We start from the raw sequence: 20,813 nt of genomic DNA, 5'->3' as shown, positions 1-20,813 counted from the left end.
CCCCTGTACCTCCAGGCCTTTCTCTTCGTGGGGTTCCAGCTTCAGGAAGCGGCTGAGCCAGGGCCCCAGGAGGTCCTGTGGCCGCCCTGGAGGAGGGGCATGGCTCTCCCAGGCACCGCTGCCTCGCTCCTGTCTGGGGCAGCACCTGCCCACCGTGTGCCCCTCTCAGGCTCAGCCTGGCCCGGCTCCCACAGCCTCTCTGTCCTTGGCTGCGGCTCCGACGGGGGCTGGACGGGGTGTGGCCCACAGGTGCTGGGAAGAGGACAGAGTCCACAGGAGGCCACTTCCTCCCCAGGAGCTGCCCTGCCCTTCCCACCAGCTTCCCAAGGCACAGCCTCTCCTCACCAGGCCGCGCACCTGCCGTGGCGCACCCCCCGCCCCAAGTCCGTCCCGGAGCCTCCCTGAGGGGGTCAGAGCCCCCCAAGTGCTGCATGTCCCTGGAAGTCGGCCCGGATGCCCCCATGGCCCCCCTCCCCGCCCACGGGCTCAGGCACCCAGAGGCCAACATCTCTACGAGGAGCGGGGCACCCGGTCAGCTCGGCAGCCGCTGTGCAGAGCTGGTGCTGGAGCCTTCAGCAGGGCTGAACCCCGGGAGAGCCGGGCTGGTGGGTGTGCAGGGGCCATTCCCAGGGTCCACCCACCCTCAGGCAAGGCCTGGGGTCCCCCTGCTGGGTCCCCATATGCACACGACAGTGCTCTTATTTTGAATTCTATTTTTACTGACTTCAGAGAGGAAGGGAGAGGTTAGGTCTGGGGTCAGAGCTCCAGGCAGAGAGGCAGGTGGTCAGGCGAGGCCCAGAGGCCCGACTGGTCAGTCTGCAGGTTCCCAGGGCCCATCTGGGCTGGACTCTGGGGAGGGCGGGGATGGGGGAGACAGTGTAGGTGGTGACAGGCCCAGGGCCTGCAGTTGGGGGGTGGCCGGAGGTGAGCAGGAGGAAGCCAGAGGCAGAGTCCGAGACGGAACATGCGGGGGCGGCAGGCACAGGGAACTGGGACGGCTGGTCTGGGCGAGGTGCCCACAGCTGGAGAGGAAGTGGCCTTGGCAAAGCCCTTCTGCAGCTCAGGGTGCTGGGTCTGCCGATGTCCCCGGGTCCCCCCTCCCGATCGGCCCTCAGACCTCCCATCCCCAGACCAGAGCATCCAAACCCCAGTAGTCAGGGCATGGCCATGGCCTGGGCAGGGCACCACCTGGCCGCCAGCACTGAAATTGTCTGTCGCCCTTCCCCCCCTGCCCCCACCCCACCCCCCAGGTGGTCACTCGCAGAGCAGCGGTGTGGGAGCTCCGCGGACGGATGTGCAGGAGTCACACAGGGACCCCACGTCGTGGACTGGCCACCCCAGTGCAACATGGGCGCTCCCAGAGTTCCAGCGCGACCAGGGCTCTCTCCGCCAGAGCACGCACGTTTGCTGGGCTCTTTGGAAGCACGGACGGCCTCACACAATCGAAATAAAGGTGTCTTCGGACTCGGGCGGTGTGGAGGCGTGAGGGGCCGGGGGCGGCCTGGGGGCGGGTGGGTTCCAGCCTCGGCTCTGGCATCCCCTGTGCCCAATGGACGCCTCGCCCAGCCAGGTGCCTGGGCGCCTCCACGCAGCAGCGCCATCACTCAGATCCAGGCCGCGCCTGCGAGGGTTCGTGGGGTTTCGTCAGTCGTGCCTTCGTGCAACCAATGTTTGTGTCTCACTGTGCACCGGGGCCGGGGGGCAGCTAGGTCCCTGTGCTGGGGACTCCGGGAGGGGCACAGGCCCACAGCTCGATGGCAGAAACAGCAAAGCCCCCGAAGCTTCCGGGGCCACGGCCCTGACCCAGGCGCCGGCCAGGGCATGGAGCAGGTGACACTGTGCTGCGTCCCCTGGTCCTCGGGATGGAGACCCACCTGTCGTCGGTCCTGTGGGGCGGGGGAGGGGCGCTCAGGCCACCCTGCAGCCAGAGTGGCCGGACACACAGGCTCCACACTGGACCTGTTCGGGGCCTCATGCATGTGACATGTTGGCATTGCCCATGCGGCAGCTCCCGACTGGCACTGGCCACCGCTGACCCCGTCACAGCGCGCCCAGGCCCAGGAGGTGGGGGTTAGCTTTCCCACTTCACCGGGAGACGGGTGAGGCCGAGGACGGAAGGAGCTGCAGATGCCACAGGCTCATGGGACGCAGGGCCCGGGCACGAGGTGCGGCAGGTGTTACACCTGTGGTCTGGCCCATGGCGCTGGCCCGGTCACGGCCGGGGCTCAGAGACGGCCAGGCCCATCGTCCAGTGAGTTCCAGAAATACACCAGCCGGACGCCTCCCACAGCGGCAGGAAAGCAGTCTGACTAAGGAGGGGCAGGGAGGCCTCCCAGGGCATGACCCGGCCTCACACCTGACCTTCCTCGAGGCGAAGAGCGCCCCCCTCCCCCGCCCCCGTGGACTTGGCAGCCTTTGGGAGACAGGCCAGGCCGCCTGGTAAGCAGTCCCCATGGGAAGGTGCTGAGGGTCCTGGGAGCTCCAGCTAGAATTAGCCAGATGCCCGTGGACCACATCTGCCCAGCGAAGGGGTGTCTGGGGCAGAGAAATGAGTCAGCAACTTCCCAATCTGCTCACATCCCGGGAGGCGAGAGGCCAAGAGGGGCGAGAGGTCAGCGTGGCTGGTGACATCGGACCGGCTTCCTGGAAGGGGGTGGGGACGAGCTGCACTCTGCTGAGGCCACGGCCGACTCGGGGCCTGTCTGGCTCTGAATCTCGGGGACCAGCGCCCCGCATCCTGCAGCAGCCGGGGATGGGGGGGTCCTGGAAGGCAGGACAGGGACCCCATGTCAGGCCAGGCCACCGCCAGGGTCTCGCAGACAAGGAGTCCCCTCTCCCGGTCCCACCGTGGGCCTGCCCGTCTCCCAGCCTGGCAGCGGGAAGCCAGGAGGGAAATGCCCAACCTCAGATGAGTCACCGCCGCCCTGATTCAGCCACCCCAGGCGGGAGGGAGGCGAGACTGTCCCTGGCAAGGTCCTCCCTGCAGGCCCCGCCGCCCGCCCAGCGGGCACCACTGAGCAGCCGGACCCTGAGCTCCTGTTGCCGGCCCAGCGCACCGTCACCCGCGTTCCCCACGGGAGGCAGGGTGCAGAGGCACCCCTCGGGGCTGCGCCTGTCCGCCCGCCTCCTCCTGGGCTGTGCTGGTCCTGGTGAGCTCTGAGTCCTGGGTACTGCGGACGGGAGTCTGCGTGGGGCCCGGGCGACCACCTTCCCCTCACCCTCGTCTCAGCGTCTCCTCCACCAGGCCCTGGGCGGGCAGACGCTCCTCCTTCCGGCAACTCCTGTTTTCCCGATTCCCCTTCGTGGACTGCGCTGCAAGGGTCCACACTAGGAACAATTCCATCCACGAGCCGTTGAAGTAACTTTTACATCAGATGTGAGCCTTTGGTCAAAGTTCTTTTTGTTTGGCCCATGGAAGCCAGAGCCCGAATTTCCCAAAATTTCCCTCCTTCAACCCCCGATTTATTCATGTTCTAAAATTTATTCAAACATGTTGGGGGCTGACTCCATGCCCGGTCCTGGCAGGTAAGCAGCCCCGCACCTGCCTCTGGGCTCCCGGAAGGCACTGCCCCCGGCCTCACCCTGAACCTCCCGAGAAGCTGCCTGGGGAGGGGGGTGTCCACATCAGGCCCCCAGAGCAGCCGAGAGGAACGGGGACACCCAGGGACCGAGGCCAGGACGCCAGGGTGGACAGTGCCCACCAACGCGGACCCTTCCCGAGCCTGCTCCCTCCAGGGCCCCTGGCACGGCCCTGGGCCCGAGAAGGGCAGAACAATCGCCCGGCTTGTCTCGGGGCACACAGCACGCTTTCACGGCCCACAGACAGGGTCTGTGCCCGCCCGGTGCCAGAGGGAACAGGCCAGTGCCCAGCTGGGGAGGGTGCTGCTGCAGCCCAGGCCCCCACCCCCCACCCCCCACCCTCAGACAGCACACAGGGGCTTCCTGCAGCTGCCAGCCTGGTGGGGAGCCGAGGAGGGGGCCTCCCAACCCCGGCCAGGACCCCGGGTGCCCAGAGATGAGGCAGCAGCAGCTCAGGGGATGGTCACATTCGAGGTGGCCGAGCTCGCGGCTCCTCCCAGCTGGGCCCCTGCACGACTTCCCATGGGACAGGGCCTCCGTCTGGGACGACGGAGAGTTCGGGGATGGACCGTGGGGACGGCCGCACAGCGGTGTCCACATACTTAACGCCCACGAACTGGACACTTAAACTCGGGCGGGCGGTGAGTTTTATTTCTTCGCAACACGAACAAGAGCAAGAGCTGCTTCTGTGAGTGACTGACACACCAAGCAGGAGGGACTTCATCGCACGTTTAATGGCACATGCAGCACGGAACACAGATAAACACGCGGGTACACGTCACAGTCTCCCACGCCACGGCCACACGCCGGCACCCAGACGGGCACAGGCAGGAGCACGTCGGGCTCACGGCACTATTTCCACTGTTTCCGGGGCCACCAGAAGCTGCCAAGCGGCCTGCAGTGGCCGAGCCCCCCTGGCCTGGTGGGGTGTTGCTGGATTGAAAATGCATCGATGGGGGGTGTCCGAGCCGGTGATTGGGGGTGTGGGCCCCGGGGCCTGAGCTCAGGTGGTGGACTGCGCAGGGCGAGGCCCCCGCCGCCTGGGACCCCTCCCCACTCGGTCTCCCAGGAGCGGCTCTGCACACGGGGCGCAGACCTGGCTCGGCCCGGCTCCGAGAACAGCGCTCACCGCCCCGGCAAGTCCTAAACTCACGCACGCGGTCTCCTCCGTCCTGGGCGCCGCAGCTCTGCCGGCCGGGGCGACAGTGGGCCCGACCGGCACCTGGCGAGTGCCCCAGACCCAACAAAGGCTTTCCAAGACAGGTGAGCGCCCGCCACTCCTGTAGGTGGGGGTCACCTGCAGGCGGCTCCTCCTTCCTGGGCGGCCCTGACCCGGAGCATCTCCCACAGGACCCCCTGGGGGCGGGGCCCTCTCTTCCCTAACTTCCCGCTCGGAGCCCCGGGGCCTGCGGGTCGCCCGCTGGGGCACCTCGCCCGCGTTCGACCTGGTGACCTGGTCACAGAGGTGGCCGGGCCCCCGTCCTCCCGCCACAGGGTGAGCGCAGGAGGGTGGAGGGGTCCCTAAGATGAGCCCACACAGCGTGGAGAGACGGGGTGCGGGGGGAGGGGCAGCGGCTGCTCCTCAGTCGGGGGCCCGTCTGCCCTTGTCTTCAAACGCACAGGGGACTGTTTCGTTCCACACGGGAGTCCGGAGGGAGGGCGCGCCCACCCCGTGGGACCCCGGCCCCTCGGCCCGGACACGGGGGAGCCACCACGGGCGGGGGCGGGGCGGGGCGGGGCTCAGACGGAGAGGGAGATGAAGCTGTTGTAGCGCTGGATGTTGCGCTTGAGGATCTCGGAGCAGGGCCCCAGCACGCGCTCGAAGCGGGGCCGGTCCAGCTTCACGCACTTGAGGGGCCCGCGGGCCACCACGGTGGCCGCCCGGGGCCGGTTCAGGAGCAGCGCGACCTCCCCTGGGGGCGAGAGGGGGTCAGGGCCTGGCCTGCGGCCGGCTGCTGATTTGGGAAGAGCAACCCAGAACCCAGGACCCTCGCTTACAACTGACATCAATAAACCGACAACCCTTTGGGGTGAGGACGTCCCACGCGGTGATGGGCGATGCTAGTGCCTCTGCCGGCAGGTTTCCTTGGGCGTGACATTCACCGTTAGCACCCCGGGGGGTCCCACGCTCCCCGGGTCCCCCCCTCAGCCAGGACGGGGGTCAGTCGAGGCCTCACAACGCTGGGCCGCCTCCCTGCACGTCCCCATCCCTGGACCCGCCCAGGCCCCGAGTGTGGGAGCCGCGCCCACTCACCAAAGTAGTCGGAGGGCCCGAGACGCCCCACTTCCACGTACTCCTCGTTCGGGGACCGGCGCTGCAGCACGGAGGCTGTGCCCTGCGGACGCCAAGGGGACAGTGAGGGTCGCCGGGCTGAGGTCACCCACCAGGAGGTCCCCTGTGACGGGGCTCCCCCTCCCACCAGCCCCTTCCCACACCCCAACCGCATTCCCTGCTCCCTCCCCCCGTGGACGGGGGCGTGGGGCTGAGCCGTGGCCCGTGATCGCTGATGCGCCTCCCAGCCGGCCGTGTCTAGTGGGAACCCAGACGCCTGCGCGTGGCTATTAGCCGACCTTCGCGAAGGCCCGACGGCTGGGAGCGCGTCACGCCCGGCGAGCAGGAGAGCCCCGTCTCGGGGTCGCTGGACCCTCCCGCACCCCAGCAGGCAGCATCTGCGGCCTCGAGGCTCAATGATTAACAGGAGGCGTGGGGACCAGACAGCCGGAGCCGTGACCCCGTGACCCCGAGTGCCTCTGCCTCGGTGGCAGGATGCCTGGACAGCATGGGTGGGAGGGTCCTGGGGGGGGACACTGGTGTGGGGGCTCCACCCAGCCCCTCGCCTGCAGGGAACTGGGGCGCCCCTGTTGGTGGGACCCCGATGGCCTGTCCTCTGGAAGCAGGCACCAGCTCATGTGGACGGAGAGCAAGTTATGGACGGCCCGGCACACAGCGTCCCAGAGCTGAGCCCCTGCCAGCTGGTCGCCATCGCCTCCCGATTTCCATTCTGAGCCCCCGGAGGGTCACAGCTCCCTGCCTCCCACCTCCTGGGGCTGCGTCCCCTTCACAGCCGAGGACCCGCCGCGCCAGGCACGTCCGGCACGCCCGCCACCCATGCAGCACGGGGAGCGTGACCTGGCTTCCCGTGGGCTCCGCTCTGCTCACCGGACCCAGCCTCCTCCGCGGCACCGGGTTAATGTGTAACGCCCACCGTCTGGGAGCGAGCAGGTCAGGGGACCCCGTGGTGTCGCCGTACCTGGCACAGCTCCCCAGGCCCTTGAGCAGGACGGGCACATGGATGACCGTCTGGACTGAGCTGAATGCTACACCGAGACGAGGAGCCCAGAGGGGAGCCCCGGACCCTCCACAGGGCGCCCCATCGTCCTGGGTCTGGGTTGGCACAGGCCCTGGCACAGCTCCAGGCTCAGAGCCACGCGGGGGTCCGGCCACCATGGGCCCCACGTCTGGAGCCACGGGGCCCAGGACATGAGCCGCTGCGCCAGGCGTGATGCCGGACGCCCCACACAACCCGCACCTTCTTACTCACGACACACGTGATACCTTCCCGCCCACCGCAGAGCAGCTCCGTCCCACACGGGACCCCTCGCCTCTGAGGACCAGGGGAGCTCAGGGCTCCTTGCCCAGACGACAGACGTCACCACCAGGTTGTGGGGTGTCAGAGGCCGAGCCGCCGGTGCAGGGGCCACGGGGGGGACAGTGAGCCCCGAGGACCCACTGGACACTTCACACTTTCAGCCGCCTCGGCCAGCGGCTCTGTCACACACAGCGAAGGCGTCTCGCTGACCGACACGCCCCAACAGGGCGTCCCCTTCCTGGGACCGCTCTGCCCCTGCACGTCCGTACGAGACGATGCCCCCGACAGCCAGGAGGGAGAGAAGCAGCGGGTGGGCCAGGAGGGGGCTCCCACCAGCACAGCCGCGTTCCCATGACACGGGGGACACGCGTGACCACAGGGGCCCACGAAGCCACGCAGGCCGGGACACAGCGCTGTCCAGGCCGGCTCCCCGGCGCTGCCCAGCAGCACAGACGCCTCAGGGACAGGGGGCAGGGACTCTTGCCGAGGCGCCAGACCATATTCCCCGTGTTCCAGTCGCTGGCTCCAACCCGGCTCTAAAAGCAAGCAGGTCCCGGACCCGGGGCTGAGCCCAAGGACGGGAGGGAGCAGCTCCTGCCTGCTCTGGGGCAGAGGGCACACGCCACTTTCCTTTCAACATTTGATTTTTAAACGTTTTTCGACAAAATCAAAAACAAAATTGAGCCCTAGCCAGTGTGGCTCAGTGGATAGAGCTCGGCCTGCAGACCAAAGGGTCCCGGGTTCGATTCCAGTCAAGGGCACGTATCTTGGTTGCAGGCTCCTCCCCAGCCCGGGCCCGGGTCGGGGCGCGTGCAGGAGGCAGCCCGTTGATGATTCTCTCACATGGACGTTCCTCTCTCCCTCTCCCTTCCTCTCCCTAAGGATCAATGGAAAATATCTCAGGTGACGACAGACAGCAGCAGCCTCGGGACCTAGAAAGCCACTCGCTGTGCCTGACGCCGGACGAGGAGGGTCGTTTGCTGGTATCTTTACTGTGTTTAAGCAGCTACAGACCCCAGTACCGCGCGCACACACACACACACCGTGCACTCTCATGCACACGCGTACAGACCCACAAACTGATGTGCTGGACAGACACATGCACCCAGACATGCACGCGCACCGGTGCACACACATGCAACATGTGTGTGCGCGCACAGATCACACAGCCTGTGCCTGTGAACAGCTCTGGGTTTCCTTGGAACAGATGGGCCTGTGAGGACACTTTGAAAGGAGCCGTCACCGAGGCAAAAGCTGTTTCTCCCCGTGGAGTCGCGTCCCTCCAGCCCATTCCGGCCCCAGGGCAGCCGTGTCCCTGAGGGCTCCCCGTCTCCCGTGGCTCCGAGCGGCCGCGGAGCTGCCCACTGCGGCTCTCGGGCTACGTGACCCCGCAGGCCCCGCCCACCTCTGCTGTGCGCGTCCATCACACGCTCGGGGCTGCAAACCGTCGTCAAAACAACTGCAAAAACACCCTTGGCTGGCGACGCGCCCGAGGCCGGCTCTGTGCCAGCCTTCACTGGATCGTCCACGAGGTCGGGGCCTTGGCGCGGGCACAAGCCAGCGGCTTCCGTGGGAAACGGCACAAGTGGCACCGGGGCCGGGGCGGGAACAGGTGGCCCCGGGCTGAGAGCCTGCAGGGCCGCCTGGCGAGCGCTCGCTGCACGCTCAGGGGTGCCCCGTGCTCTGAGGGAGGCAGGGCCCCTCGGGGGCCGGACAGGGACCCCTGGGAGGAGAGCCAGCTCCTCTCTGGGTGACGTGGGGGTGTGGTCTGGGATAGTGACCAGTCCCTCAGCCCAAAGGAGGGGGGGTGACGGTGGGGCAGCCACGCCGGCTGCCACGCCCTGGGGCTGGGACAAGGCTGCCCCTGCAGAGCTGCTGAGCGTTTTGGGGTGTCCCCATCTCTGATCGGGGTAGTCCCATGCTCAAGAGCTCCCTGCCTGCCCCACCACAGCAGCTGAGGGACAGGCGAGAGGCACCGACAGGTGGCAAATTATTGATTGTTATTCCTGAATCGCGGTTTAAAACGGTCAGCCACTCCCCGCCAGCTAGCTGAGAGGTTCAATGTCGCCCTAGGAACCAGGAGGTCACAGTTCGATCCTGGGCAGGGCACAGGCCTGGGTTGTGGGCTCGATCCCAGTGCAGGGCCTGCAGGAGGCAGTCGATCCATGATTCTCTCTCATCACTGATGTTTCTCTCTCCCTCTGCTTTCCTCTCTGAAATCAATAAAAATATATTTAAAAAAAAATAAGAAGAAGAAAACTGCCGGTCCCGGTGGGCTTTTCTGGGCTTGGCGGGACCAGGCGGGTGAGTGTCCGGCCGGGAGTCGCCCACGGCCTGGGCTGAGGTTCCAGAGGCAGATGTGAGCGTGTCAGGCGTGAAGGTTCGGGGCTGGACTCCTCGGACGCTGGGAGGGTAACGGCCACCACTTGGGGGCTCCTCGGGTCAATGGGCTACACGGGGGTGGGTGACACGCTGAAGGCGCCGAAAGCGCTCGAGGTCGTCGCCCACACTGTCAGCCGTACACGGGGGGCTGTTCGGATAAACACAATGCGGTCCCTCCCTTCGTGGAGCGTCACTCGGCCTTGAAAAGGAGGGACACGCTGACCCTGCTACCAGGTGGACGGGCCCCGAAGACACTGCTCAGGGCGTCAGCAGACGCAGGAGGACAGACACTGTCCGGCTCTACTTGTGTGAGGCCTGGAGGAGCCAGACTCATGGACAGGAGGACGCAGCCGTGAGCTGCAGGGGCTGACCAGCCGGGGACGGCAGCGGGCTCCTCGCCAGCCAGGCTGCCTGCAAAAGCGTTTCTCAGCGCGGCCCAGGCGGGACGTTTTTATTTTTCTGCTGAGAGAGGCTGGACCGAGCAGGCCGCCCTCAGCACTGACCCGTGGCCAGTGTGGGCACCGCTCTACGTTCCCCTGGAGGAGACGGCCTGGCATCGGCCACGAAAACGCAACGCTGACTACTGGACAGAGCCCAAGACATCCTGACCCTGTGCAGATACCGGCCCGTGGCCGCATGGAGCAGACGTCCACACGTGTCCCAGGCACGGGGGGCAGTGGCCCAGCAGGCCTCCCCTGCCTGTGTCTGCGCCCCCCACGGCTGGCACCCCTCGCCCCCCACACCTGGGTGCCTGCCCCCTCCTCCTCCATCTGGAAAACTTCTATTCACCCTTCAATACCCAGCCCACCTCCCCCCCACACCAGCCCCACTGGGTGGGACGGTCCCTGCTCCCTCCGGGGCCGAGTCCCTGGCCTTCCTGCTTCGGCCTGGCCTCTTCTCCAGCAGGACGCCCGGCGAATCTCCGGAAAGGGGGTCAGAGGGTTTCCTTCCTCTGCAGGTACATAGCCCAGCAGCACCCGTGCCTCAGGCTGGCGCACAGTGGGGGCACAGCAGGTGCAGGCAGAGGGCCCGTGCGTGGGGTGGGTGGGCTCCGGCCTCCATGTCCCGAGATGATGGTGAAGTCTGCGCACGCCCCCTGCAGCTGTGCCAGGGGCAGCTCCTGGGCCACTGTGGCTCCGAAATGGGCGGCTCTGCAGCGGTGGGGTGGACGTTCGCGACAGTGTGCCGAGAGGAGATAAAACCCGCCCAGCGTTTCCATGGCAACGCCGCCAGGCACAGCTGGTGCACGAGCAACGGAATTTCCCTCCCAGGTTTTATGGGAACCGGCTGGTGGGGTCCGGCTGTCCCCAGGCCGCACGGAGGTTCCCGTGGGCACAGACACGGGCCACGCACAGGACGTGGCAGAGAGAGCCCGAGGCTCAGGCCTGTGCCACCCCCACCGCCCCGCCCCCGCCAGCGGCCTGGCTGTTCCGGAAGAGTCGGGGGGGGGGGGAGGGGGGGCAGGAGTGGGAGTCAGGATTCTCCGGAGAAACAGAACCAACGGGGTGAGTGCAGGGAGACCTCTACGCCAAGGAACGGCTGCTGGGACTCCTCCGGCAGGACCCCCTCCTCCGGCCTCAGTCCTTTGCCGTTGAGGAACCCCGTCAACTGATGGGGCGAGGCCCACCCACGCCAGGGGGGCACCAGCTCTGCTCAGAGTAAGTGAGGTCTGTGTTCATCACACCTGAGAACAGCTTCACGGGAACATCCAGGCGGGTGTGTGACCTGGCACCTGGGCACTGCGGGCTGGCCTCGTGGACCCATCAAAGCGACTGTGGGCCGGCTGGAGTCATGAGCCGCAGCAGCCAGGTGGGTGATGGTTAACATGTACAGACGCACCGTTAGCATAGCCTCACTTCTTGTCAGTCCTCCCCAGAGGATATTTCCCCATTGATTCTTTTTTAAGAGAGTGGAAGAGCAGAGAAAGACAGAGAGAGCAAAACCTCGATGTGAGAAGACACATCAGCTGGTTTCCTCCCACACGGGCCCCAACCAGGGCTGGGGATCAAGCTTTGACCGGAATCGAACCTGGGACCCGTCAGTCCGCAGGCCGACGCTCTGTCCACTGAGCCACACCGGCCGGGGGCGCCGTGAGCCTGTTGAAGAAAACAGCTCTGACCAGAGTGGCCCCGCCCCCGAACACTTTCTGCAAAGCCTTTTTTTTTTTCTCATAAAAACGAGGCTTCAAAAAATTGAGTAGGAACTCACGATGGCTTCTCTCCACGGAACCTTCAGTGAAAGGCGGAGGCTGATGCGGTCGGAGGAGGAACCAGAGTCTCTGCAGAGTCTGCTGACAGAATAGAGGCGCCGTCACGTGGTCCCCGGGCGTGCAGCACTCTCCCTCCTGCAGGATCACCAGCCGGCAACACGGAGGTGCCAGGTGCCTCCCGAACCACAGGCAGCCGCCCCACGGGGTGGGCAGCCTCGAGAGCCACTCGCCAACCCGTCCACGGAAGCTCCGGCAGAGAACGGGGCTGCGGCCGGGCCGACCCCAGCGTCTGGGGGTGGACACGGGACCGTGTGGCCACGGGGGAAGCTGCAGCCGAGGCTGCAGAGTCTATGGAGCTGCGTTTCAGTCTGAGAGTGTCTGATCCCCGAGAGCCCCGGGTCCCGCTGTGACACCAAATCTGGTTAATCACAGAGGAAAAGGGGAAAAAATCCAAGTTGCCACGGAGACCACTTCAAACACACGTCACAAGGCTGTGAACACGATACCTTCCGAGAGGGCTGGGTGACTGTCCGCAGGCCTGTGCGATCACTGTGGACGGGAATGGGCCCCCCACACAGGCACTCTGTCCCCCGTGGCGGACTCGCCTGCAGAGCCCGAGCCTGTGCCAGGCCAGGGCGTCACCATCGCTGGGTCGCCCTCAGGGGTCGCCCTCGGGGCCGTTCCTGGCGATGGTTCTGTGCCGGCAGCACAGGAGCTGGAGAGGCGGCTGGTCAGTGCCCCGCATGGCGGGGGCCGGTGGGTCTCTGAGCATCAGCCGCCCATGACCACGTGGCCTCGGCACCAGGAGTATCTCAACGTCGGCATGAAAACGACTCTGACGGCCTTTAATGGACGAGCAGCAGCAACGCCCGGCCCAGAGCCAGCAGCAGCCAGATCTCCACCGTCCGCCAGAGGAGGGGGGGGAGGAGGGATGTGGGAGCACGGGAGGCAGCAGCAGTGTGGACCCCGCGCTAGGACGAGAGGCTCGAGATGCACACACACGCACACGGTCACACACGCACAGCCACACACCACAGCCACACACGCACAGCCACACACCACAGCCACACACGCACAGCCACACACGCACAAGGTCACACACGGACAAGGTCACACACGCACACGGTCACACACGCACAGCCACACACGCACAGCCACACACCACAGCCACACGCGCACAGTCACACACGCACAGCCACACACCACAGCCCCACGCACACAGTCACACACCACAGCCACACGCGCACAGTCACACACGCACAGCCACACACCACAGCCCCACGCACACAGTCACACACCACAGCCACACGCGCACAGTCACACACGCACAGCCACACACCACAGCCACACACGCACAGTCACACACCACAGCCACACGCGCACACAGTCACACACGCACAGCCACACACCACAGCCACACGCGCACAGTCACACACGCACAGCCACACACCACAGCCCCACGCACACAGTCACACACCACAGCCACACGCGCACAGTCACACACCACAGCCACACGCGCACAGTCACACACGCACAGCCACACACCACAGCCACACACGCACAGTCACACACCACAGCCACACGCGCACACAGTCACACACGCACAGCCACACACCACAGCCACACGCGCACAGTCACACACGCACAGCCACACACCACAGCCACACGCACACAGCCACACACCACAGCCACACGCACACAGTCACACACCACAGCCACACGCGCACAGTCACACACGCACAGCCACACACCACAGCCACACACGCACAGTCACACACCACAGCCACACGCGCACACAGTCACACACCACAGCCACACGCGCACAGTCACACACGCACACGGTCACACACCACAGCCACACACGCACAGCCACACACCACAGCCACACACGCACAGCCACACACCACAGCCACACACGCACAGTCACACACCACAGCCACACACGCACAAGGTCACACACGTACAAGGTCACACACGTACAAGGTCACACGCGCATAGTCACACACGCACAGCCACACGCACACGGCCACACACCACAGCCACACGCGCACAGTCACACACTCACAGCCACACACCACAGCCACACACGCACAGTCACACACCACAGCCACACACCACAGCCACACACGCACACGGTCACACACGCACAGCCACATACCACAGCCACATACCACAGCCACACACACACACGGTCACACACGCACAAGGTCACACACGCACAAGGTCACACATGTACAAGGTCACACACGCACAGTCACACATGCACACACGTAGTCAAATGTGCACAGTCACACGTGCACACGGTCGCACACGCAGTCACACGTGCACACGGTCACACACGCACAGCCACACACGCAGTCACACGTGCACACGGTCGCACACGCACAGGAGCTGCCCAGCGGAGTGCAGGAGCAGAGCCTCCGGGGCGTGGGAGGGAGACGAGCGGACCGTGGGCCTGGCCCTTGCTGGCCGTGTGTGTCCTTGGGCAAAAGACCAGCCCTCCTGCCCAGCCTCCCTCACGGCGCAGCCAGGTCCCCGGACCGGGGGTGAGTCCAGACAACGCCTGGCACATCTGAGCTCAGGCCCCGTTATCGCGGTCGACCACACTCCTAGGGTGGGGACGCCCTCCTCGCCCTGAGCGTCGGTGAGGACCTCTCGCCGTCCACGCCTCTCACACGCATCTCTGCGATGCTTCCTCCGTGGCCTTGGACCAGCTGGGAGGAGGCCGGGCCCCAGAGAATAATGGACAATTGTCTGCGCTGCCCAGTGGCTGTCCCTCCACTTCCAGACCAGTGGCTCTGAGGCCGTAGAGCCTACGGCCAGGCCACCGGGCCGGGTGGGGACTGGGGGACGGCAGCGTCCGCACCAGGGCCGCCACCCCTCAGGCCCTGCTCCCGGCTGTGGCCAGGCCGTCCAAGAGGCCAGGCACCAAGAGCAGAGATGCAGGTTTTTATGTGAAATATCCTGATTTTTAAATATCGGCAACTTATTCACTCAAATGATGAAAAACCCCGTGTGCGGGCAAAGACAGCGCGCCCCTGGGCCAGGCGGGCCGTGAGCACAGGGCACACGAGGGCAGGGCCATGAGGGCCCGCCTCTCGGCCGCCGCCGCCCTCTGCCCACCTCGCAGTGTTTTGGGGCCACCATGTCGGGAGGCGAGGGGGTCCTGGGCTGGCTCCGCCGGCCAGCGGGTCCCACCTGGATCTCTGCGGCCACAGGTGCTGACAGGGCTGCTCCCCGAGACTCACTGGCTGGACGTCCACGTCCACGGTGAGGGCGCGTGACCGGCGGCTGGAGATGAGCCTCGTCCTGTGGGCTCCGCGGACAGGGAGGGCCTGGGAGGGTGCCCAGCCGCACCTCCCAGCCATCGCTGCCCGTCCCACCGCCCGTGGGAGAACCCAAGCCCAGATTCAGGGGATTAGGCGCCACTTTCCCGCGAGAATCCCCTGGGAATGCCGTGAGCCCCCCACCGCCCTCAGCCACGCTGGCGTGGGCAGGCGTCTACGAGCAAAGGCTGAAGGAGCCCCACCCCAGAAAACCTCCTTCTCTCCATGGGAAATGCCAGGCCGACACCGGAGGGGCGTCTGTCCAAGGTCCCTCCCATGGCCGCCGCCGGGGCGGGAGGTCAGAGATGGCGACGGGCGCCCTCCCTGCAGGGCGGACACCACAGTCTGCAGGGCAACGCGGGGCCTGTGTCCGAGGGTCCCGGCCGGTCTGCAGGGTGAGGACGGTGCCCGCCCGGCCCTCTGCCCTCCAGCCTGGGCTGCACTGAGAGGGGACAAGCAGCGCCCTCTGCAGGGCCTTCCCAAACCCGACAGGTGCCTCCTTCCAGGCCTCAGGGCTCCCAGCATCACACACGCAGTGCCCGGCCGGCGTGGCTCAGGGGCTGAGCATCAACCTATGGACCAGGAGGTCACAGTCCGGTTCCTGGTCAGGGCACAGGCCTGGGTCAGGGCCCAGCGTGGGGCGTGCAGGAGGCAGCCGGTCCGTGATTCTCTCATCATTTTTGTGTTTTTGTTAATCCTCACCCGAGGATATTTTTCCACTGATCTTTTCTTTTCTTTTTTTTTTTTTAGAGAGAGTGGAAGTGGAGGGAAAGATAGAGAGAAACACATCGACTGGTTGCCTCCTGCACCCGACCGGGGCCTGGGCCGGGAGGAACCTGCAACTCAGGTCCGTGCCCTTGACCGGACTCGAACCTGGGACCCTTTGGTCTGCAGGCTGATGCTGTATCCACGGAGCCAAACTGGCCAGGGCTCATCACTGATGTTTCTCTCTCTCCCCCCTCCCTTCCTTTCTGAAATCCATAACAACATTAAAACACCGCACAGGCTTGGGGGCCCCGTCCGGTGCTGCAGCCAACGCCTCGCTGTGCTGAGCCAAGACCTCCCTTGGTCCTCAGGTCGCGGTCAGGAAGGCGGGGCCCTGAGCAGAGCTGGCCTCCCGAGGTCGGGCGGGCGGGGCCTTGGGCAAAAGGTCTCTGAAGTCGCAGCCCCGGGCCGGGGTGGGGGGTGGGGTGAGGGGGAGAGTTGGGGACGAGCATGTGGGCGGGGACCTCACCCCCCTTTCCGTGACTGCTCTGCCAGTGGGTTTATTCTCGCTTCCGCGTTTCCTCTCAAGAAAGATGAGGGGTGAATGGTCTCGGGGACCAGCTGGGGCCTCCCCAGGCTCTCGCTGGCCTTCAGGCTGCAGAGGGCCTGTCAGTCACACCCCAGGCTCGGGGCTGGGGGAGGGGCCAGGTGCCGCCCCAAGGCCCGGTGGCCCCAAGACCCTCCCCGGCCTCAGACGCCCAGAGGGCTGCCCTCTCGGACCCTGCCCACTGGCACAGCCCGCGGGGGCGGCACAAAGGAGGCCTGAGCACACGGGTGGCACCTGCATTGCTCCCACTTCACGGAGAGAACGCAGCCACGCGTTCTCCTACCCGGCGGCCAGGCCAGGCCGGACGTCCTGCTGTGAGGACGGCCACGCCAAAGGCTCCATCTCCCCGACGGCCAAGCACGCGGCTGACAGACGAGCTGCTGTAAGGAGCGTGTGAGATGCGAAGGGGAGATGAGCCGGGTCCTCCCTGTGCTCCGTCGCTGCGTGACCAGGAGGGTGGCCGCACGGCCCAGCAGGCACTCACTCCTCCTGGCTCCTGCCCGGGCGGCCTCCTCCCTGGGACCCGGCCGAGGCGCAGCCCCAGGGGGGAGGGGAGCGGGACGCCGGCCACAACAGCTGCCCGCCGCCATCAGCGACAGCCCCGTGTGGCCGCTGGGATTCAGGCCCCAGAGCCACCTGTCTCTGTCCCTTGCTCGGCCGGCCTCGGGGACAGGAAAGGTGAGTCACGCATGCGCAGCTGAGAAGCCTGCCGCCATTTTCTAAAACCAAACCTCTACCCTGCGATCGTCACAGACCACACGCTGCTGCACGGAATAACACGGGAGACCCCACGGGCCCGCACTGGCCACGCACCGCAAACACCCAAGTGCCTCCTCGCGCCCAATTCTGAAGAGGAAGCAGCCGCCGACTGCGCCCAGAGCCCGCCCTCACGTGTACTGTGCGTGTCATCACACACGTGGGGACAGGACACCGTGTGCAGAACAGACTTCAGGTTCCCAGGGGGACTCATTGGAGCGGGTGTGGGGCTGCCGCCGCCCCGGCTACAGAGGGTGAGGGTGCGAGGTACAGACGGGTGCTGTCCCCACCTCCCAGCTGCACCCACGACCACGTGAGCTACGCCCCCGCGCCCATGGCCACGCGACCTGCATGCCCCCGCACCCATGACCACGCGACCTGCACGCACGCCCCCCCCCCGCACGCCCACGGCCACGCGACCTGCAAACTCCCCCCCCGTGCCCATGGCCACGCGACCTGCAAACCCCCCCCCCGTGCCCATGGCCACGCGACCTGCAAACCCCCCCCCCCGTGCCCATGGCCACGCGACCTGCAACCCCCCCCCCCGCGCGCCCATGGCCACGCGACCTGCAAACCCCCCCCCGCGCGCCCATGGCCACGCGACCTGCAAAACCCCCCCCCCCGCGCGCCCATGGCCACGTGACCTGCAAACCCCCCCCCCCGTGCCCATGGCCACGTGACCTGCAAACCCCCCCCCCCCGCGCGCCCATGGCCACGCGACCTGCACACACACACACACACACACACACACCGCATTCGGCAGGACTCACCTCCGTGATGATGAAGAAGTCGTCGCCGGGCTCCCCCTGCACCACGATCTTCTCCCCGTCTTCAAACTGCACGGGCTCCAGGGCGTCGGCCACCGTCAGGCGCTCCCACTTCTCCAGGGACTCTGTGGGGGCGGCAGCGTCACCCCAATGTCACCTCAGACACCCCGCCCCCAGCCCACGGTGAGATCTGTGTGAGGGAACCGGAGGAAGAGGGGCCGGGGCGGGGGCCGGATGCACAGACCGGTCTCGCGGGACGTGGCTCAGATGTGCTGCTCCAGCACACGCCACATGCCACACGCCACACGCCACACGCCACACCCCCGAGTCGAAGCTCATGAGTGTTAATTACTCTCCGGGTCTCCGGACGAACAGAGCTGCCGCACTTTGCAAGCAGGACCACGGCTCACGTGAGGGCTGCTGGGTTTGACAGGACCGAGCGAGGCCCCTGCTCGGACGGCGTGCGCCAGTGCGCAGAGGACGTGGCGGTTTACGTGGCCACACTGAGGCCCAGGGCGCGGCCACACTTCAGGGCAAAGCACCTGGTGCAAAGCCACGCGTGCCTTCAAGGCTTGCAGGCTGGGTGCACCTGTCCACCCCCCCACCCCCCGCGTGATCCCCTCTGACCCTCAGGAAGGAAAACCCCACGGGCTCCCTTTAAAGGAGATGCCATCGCCTGATTAACTGTTTTTGGCAAAAGAAACTTCCCGGCCTGAGCTTACAGGCGCACGGATGTGGGTCAGCGGCTAAAAATACGATGCAAAGCCTCTATTTTAGATCTGGGTTAGGGGCCCGCTCTCTCTGCTTCAGAACTCCTGTCAGTGTGACACGTGCAAAGGCCACCCTTTCAACCAGCCCTGGGTCAGGGGATACCCTGGGTCAGGGGGTGTCCTGGGTCAGGGGATACCCTGGGTCGGGGGGTGCCCTGGGTCGGGGAGTGCCCTGGGTCGGGGGGTGCCCTGGGTCAGGGGGGTGCCCTGGGTCGAGGGGGTGCCCTGGGTCGAGAGGGTACCCTGGGTCAGGGGGGTGCCCTGGGTCAAGGGGGTGCCCTGGGTCGGGGGGTGCCCTGGGTCGAGGGGGTGCCCTGGATCAGGGGGTGCCCTGGGTCGGGGGGTGCCCTGGGTCGAGGGGGTGCCCTGGGCTGGGGAGGGCCCTGGGTCAGAGGGTGCCCTGGGTCAGGGGGGTGCCCTGGCTCAAGGGGGTGCCCTGGGTCGGGGGGTGCCCTGGGTCAGGGGGTGCCCTGGGTCAGGGGGTGCCCTGGGTCAGGGGATACCCTGGGTTGGGGGGTGCCCTGGGTCAGGGAGTGCCCTGGGTCGAGAGGGTACCCTGGGTCAGGGGGGTGCCCTGGGTCGAGGGGGTGCCCTGGGTCGGGGGGTGCCCTGGGTTGAGGGGGTGCCCTGGATCAGGGGGTGCCCTGGGTCGGGGGGTGCCCTGGGTCGAGGGGGTGCCCTGGGCCGGGGAGGGCCCTGGGTCAGAGGGTGCCCTGGGTCAGGGGGGTGCCCTGGCTCAAGGAGTTGCCCTGGGTCGGGGGGTGCCCTGGGTCGGGGGGTGCCCTGGGTCAGGGGGTGCCCTGGGTCAGGGGATACCCTGGGTCGGGGGGTACCCTGGGTCGGGGGGTGCCCTGGGTCGAGGGGGTGCCCTGGGCCGGGGAGGGCCCTGGGTCAGAGGGTGTCCTGGGTCAGGGGTGTGCCCTGGGTCAGGGGTGCCCGGGGTCAGGGTATCCTGGGTCAGGGGGTGCCGGGAGCTGTTGGCACGGATGCTCAGAGTTGGAGGATGAGCTGGAGACCATAACACTGACCGTGGAGGGACCGACAGACCAGCAAACACGCCTGCAGACAGAGATGGCTTGGTTCTGACCAACAGCAGTGTGCTCACACGTGTGTCCATGTGTTCATGCGTGTGCGCACAGGCATGTGTGCGGGTGTGTGCGCATACTCGTGCTGTGCACAGGCGCACATCTGTGAGCATGCTCATGTGGCTGGGACGTGTGCGCCCGCCTTGCCCAGCACCCAGACCACAGAAGCCGCCGCCGGACGGGGGCTGGACTGACCGAGGATGGAGACCTTGCTGAGGAACTCCTCGTACATCTTGCGCTTCCGCAGCGTGCTGCCCTGTGGGAGAGGGAACAGAGGGGGGCTTTGTGCCCGGATCCCCGACAAGCGCATGTTTCCCCGAGCGACCCCGGCTCTTCAGAAGACCCCCTTAGAGCCCTCGTGCCCCCAAAGCCCCTCTGATGACAGAGTCAAGGGAGCGGCCACCGTTTCCAATGCCCAGCACCTCATCCCCAAGATAGAAAATCGTCCCACCGGCCCCTGCAGGACCGCCGACCACGTCCCCAGGACCACGTCCTGGCCACCGGGTGTGAATGGCCCTGGCGGGCAACCCGACCACGTCCTTAACAAGAAGGCCCTCCCCCTTCCTGCTGCTGGCGGGACGTGGAGGCCGTGGCCGGAGCTATGGCAGCACCTGGGCCTTCGTGAACGAGGTGCAAGCTGAGGGAGCCAACCCCGCCCACAGAGCAGCCTCAGCGTGAGCAGCCACCCCGTGGTTAGGCCACGTGAGTGTTTGTCACACGCAGCGTGGCAGCCAGGCCCTGACCCCTGACCCCCGCCTCCTGGGGCTCACGATCTTCGGGGAACAGGGCTGGCTGGTGACCCGAGAGCACATGAAGGGGTGACAGCTAGACTTCCGAAGCCACTCTGGCCTCGACGGCTCCGCCGTGGGGAGGCCCGCGTTGGAGCTACGCTGTCGGGGACCCACCACCGACACCCATGGGTGAGCCACCGGAAAGGAGCCTCCACCCCATCACACCCTGGACTGCCCAGCCCAAAGAGGGCCCCGCGGGCCACCAGCTGCGCCCTCTCCCAGACCCAGGCTGATGCTCTCGGCTCC

At 66.5% G+C, this 20,813-nt stretch overlaps 1 protein-coding gene across 2 annotated transcripts in view; it reads right to left on the bottom strand.

Annotated features, from left to right (window-relative positions):
- Positions 1–4,293: 4,293 nt before the first annotated feature.
- The window catches only part of PRKAR1B (protein kinase cAMP-dependent type I regulatory subunit beta), a 65,623-nt gene continuing 49,103 nt past the window's right edge, over positions 4,294–20,813 (bottom strand). For both annotated transcript variants that reach the window (XM_081092052.1, XM_081092051.1), the window contains exons 8-11: positions 19,972–20,032; positions 17,925–18,046; positions 5,834–5,915; positions 4,294–5,492 (exon numbers count right to left, since the gene is read on the bottom strand). In XM_081092052.1, the coding sequence (XP_080948178.1) occupies positions 5,320–5,492; positions 5,834–5,915; positions 17,925–18,046; positions 19,972–20,032 (438 nt within the window). In that variant the 3' untranslated portion in view covers positions 4,294–5,319. The remainder of the gene's footprint in view (positions 5,493–5,833; positions 5,916–17,924; positions 18,047–19,971; positions 20,033–20,813) is intronic.

This window comes from Myotis nattereri, assembly GCF_964212035.1.
Source record: "Myotis nattereri genome assembly, chromosome: 5".
Lineage (NCBI taxonomy): Eukaryota > Metazoa > Chordata > Mammalia > Chiroptera > Vespertilionidae > Myotis > Myotis nattereri.
Note: the sequence above shows the minus strand (reverse complement) of the source record. Positions and strands in the feature narration are given on the sequence as shown.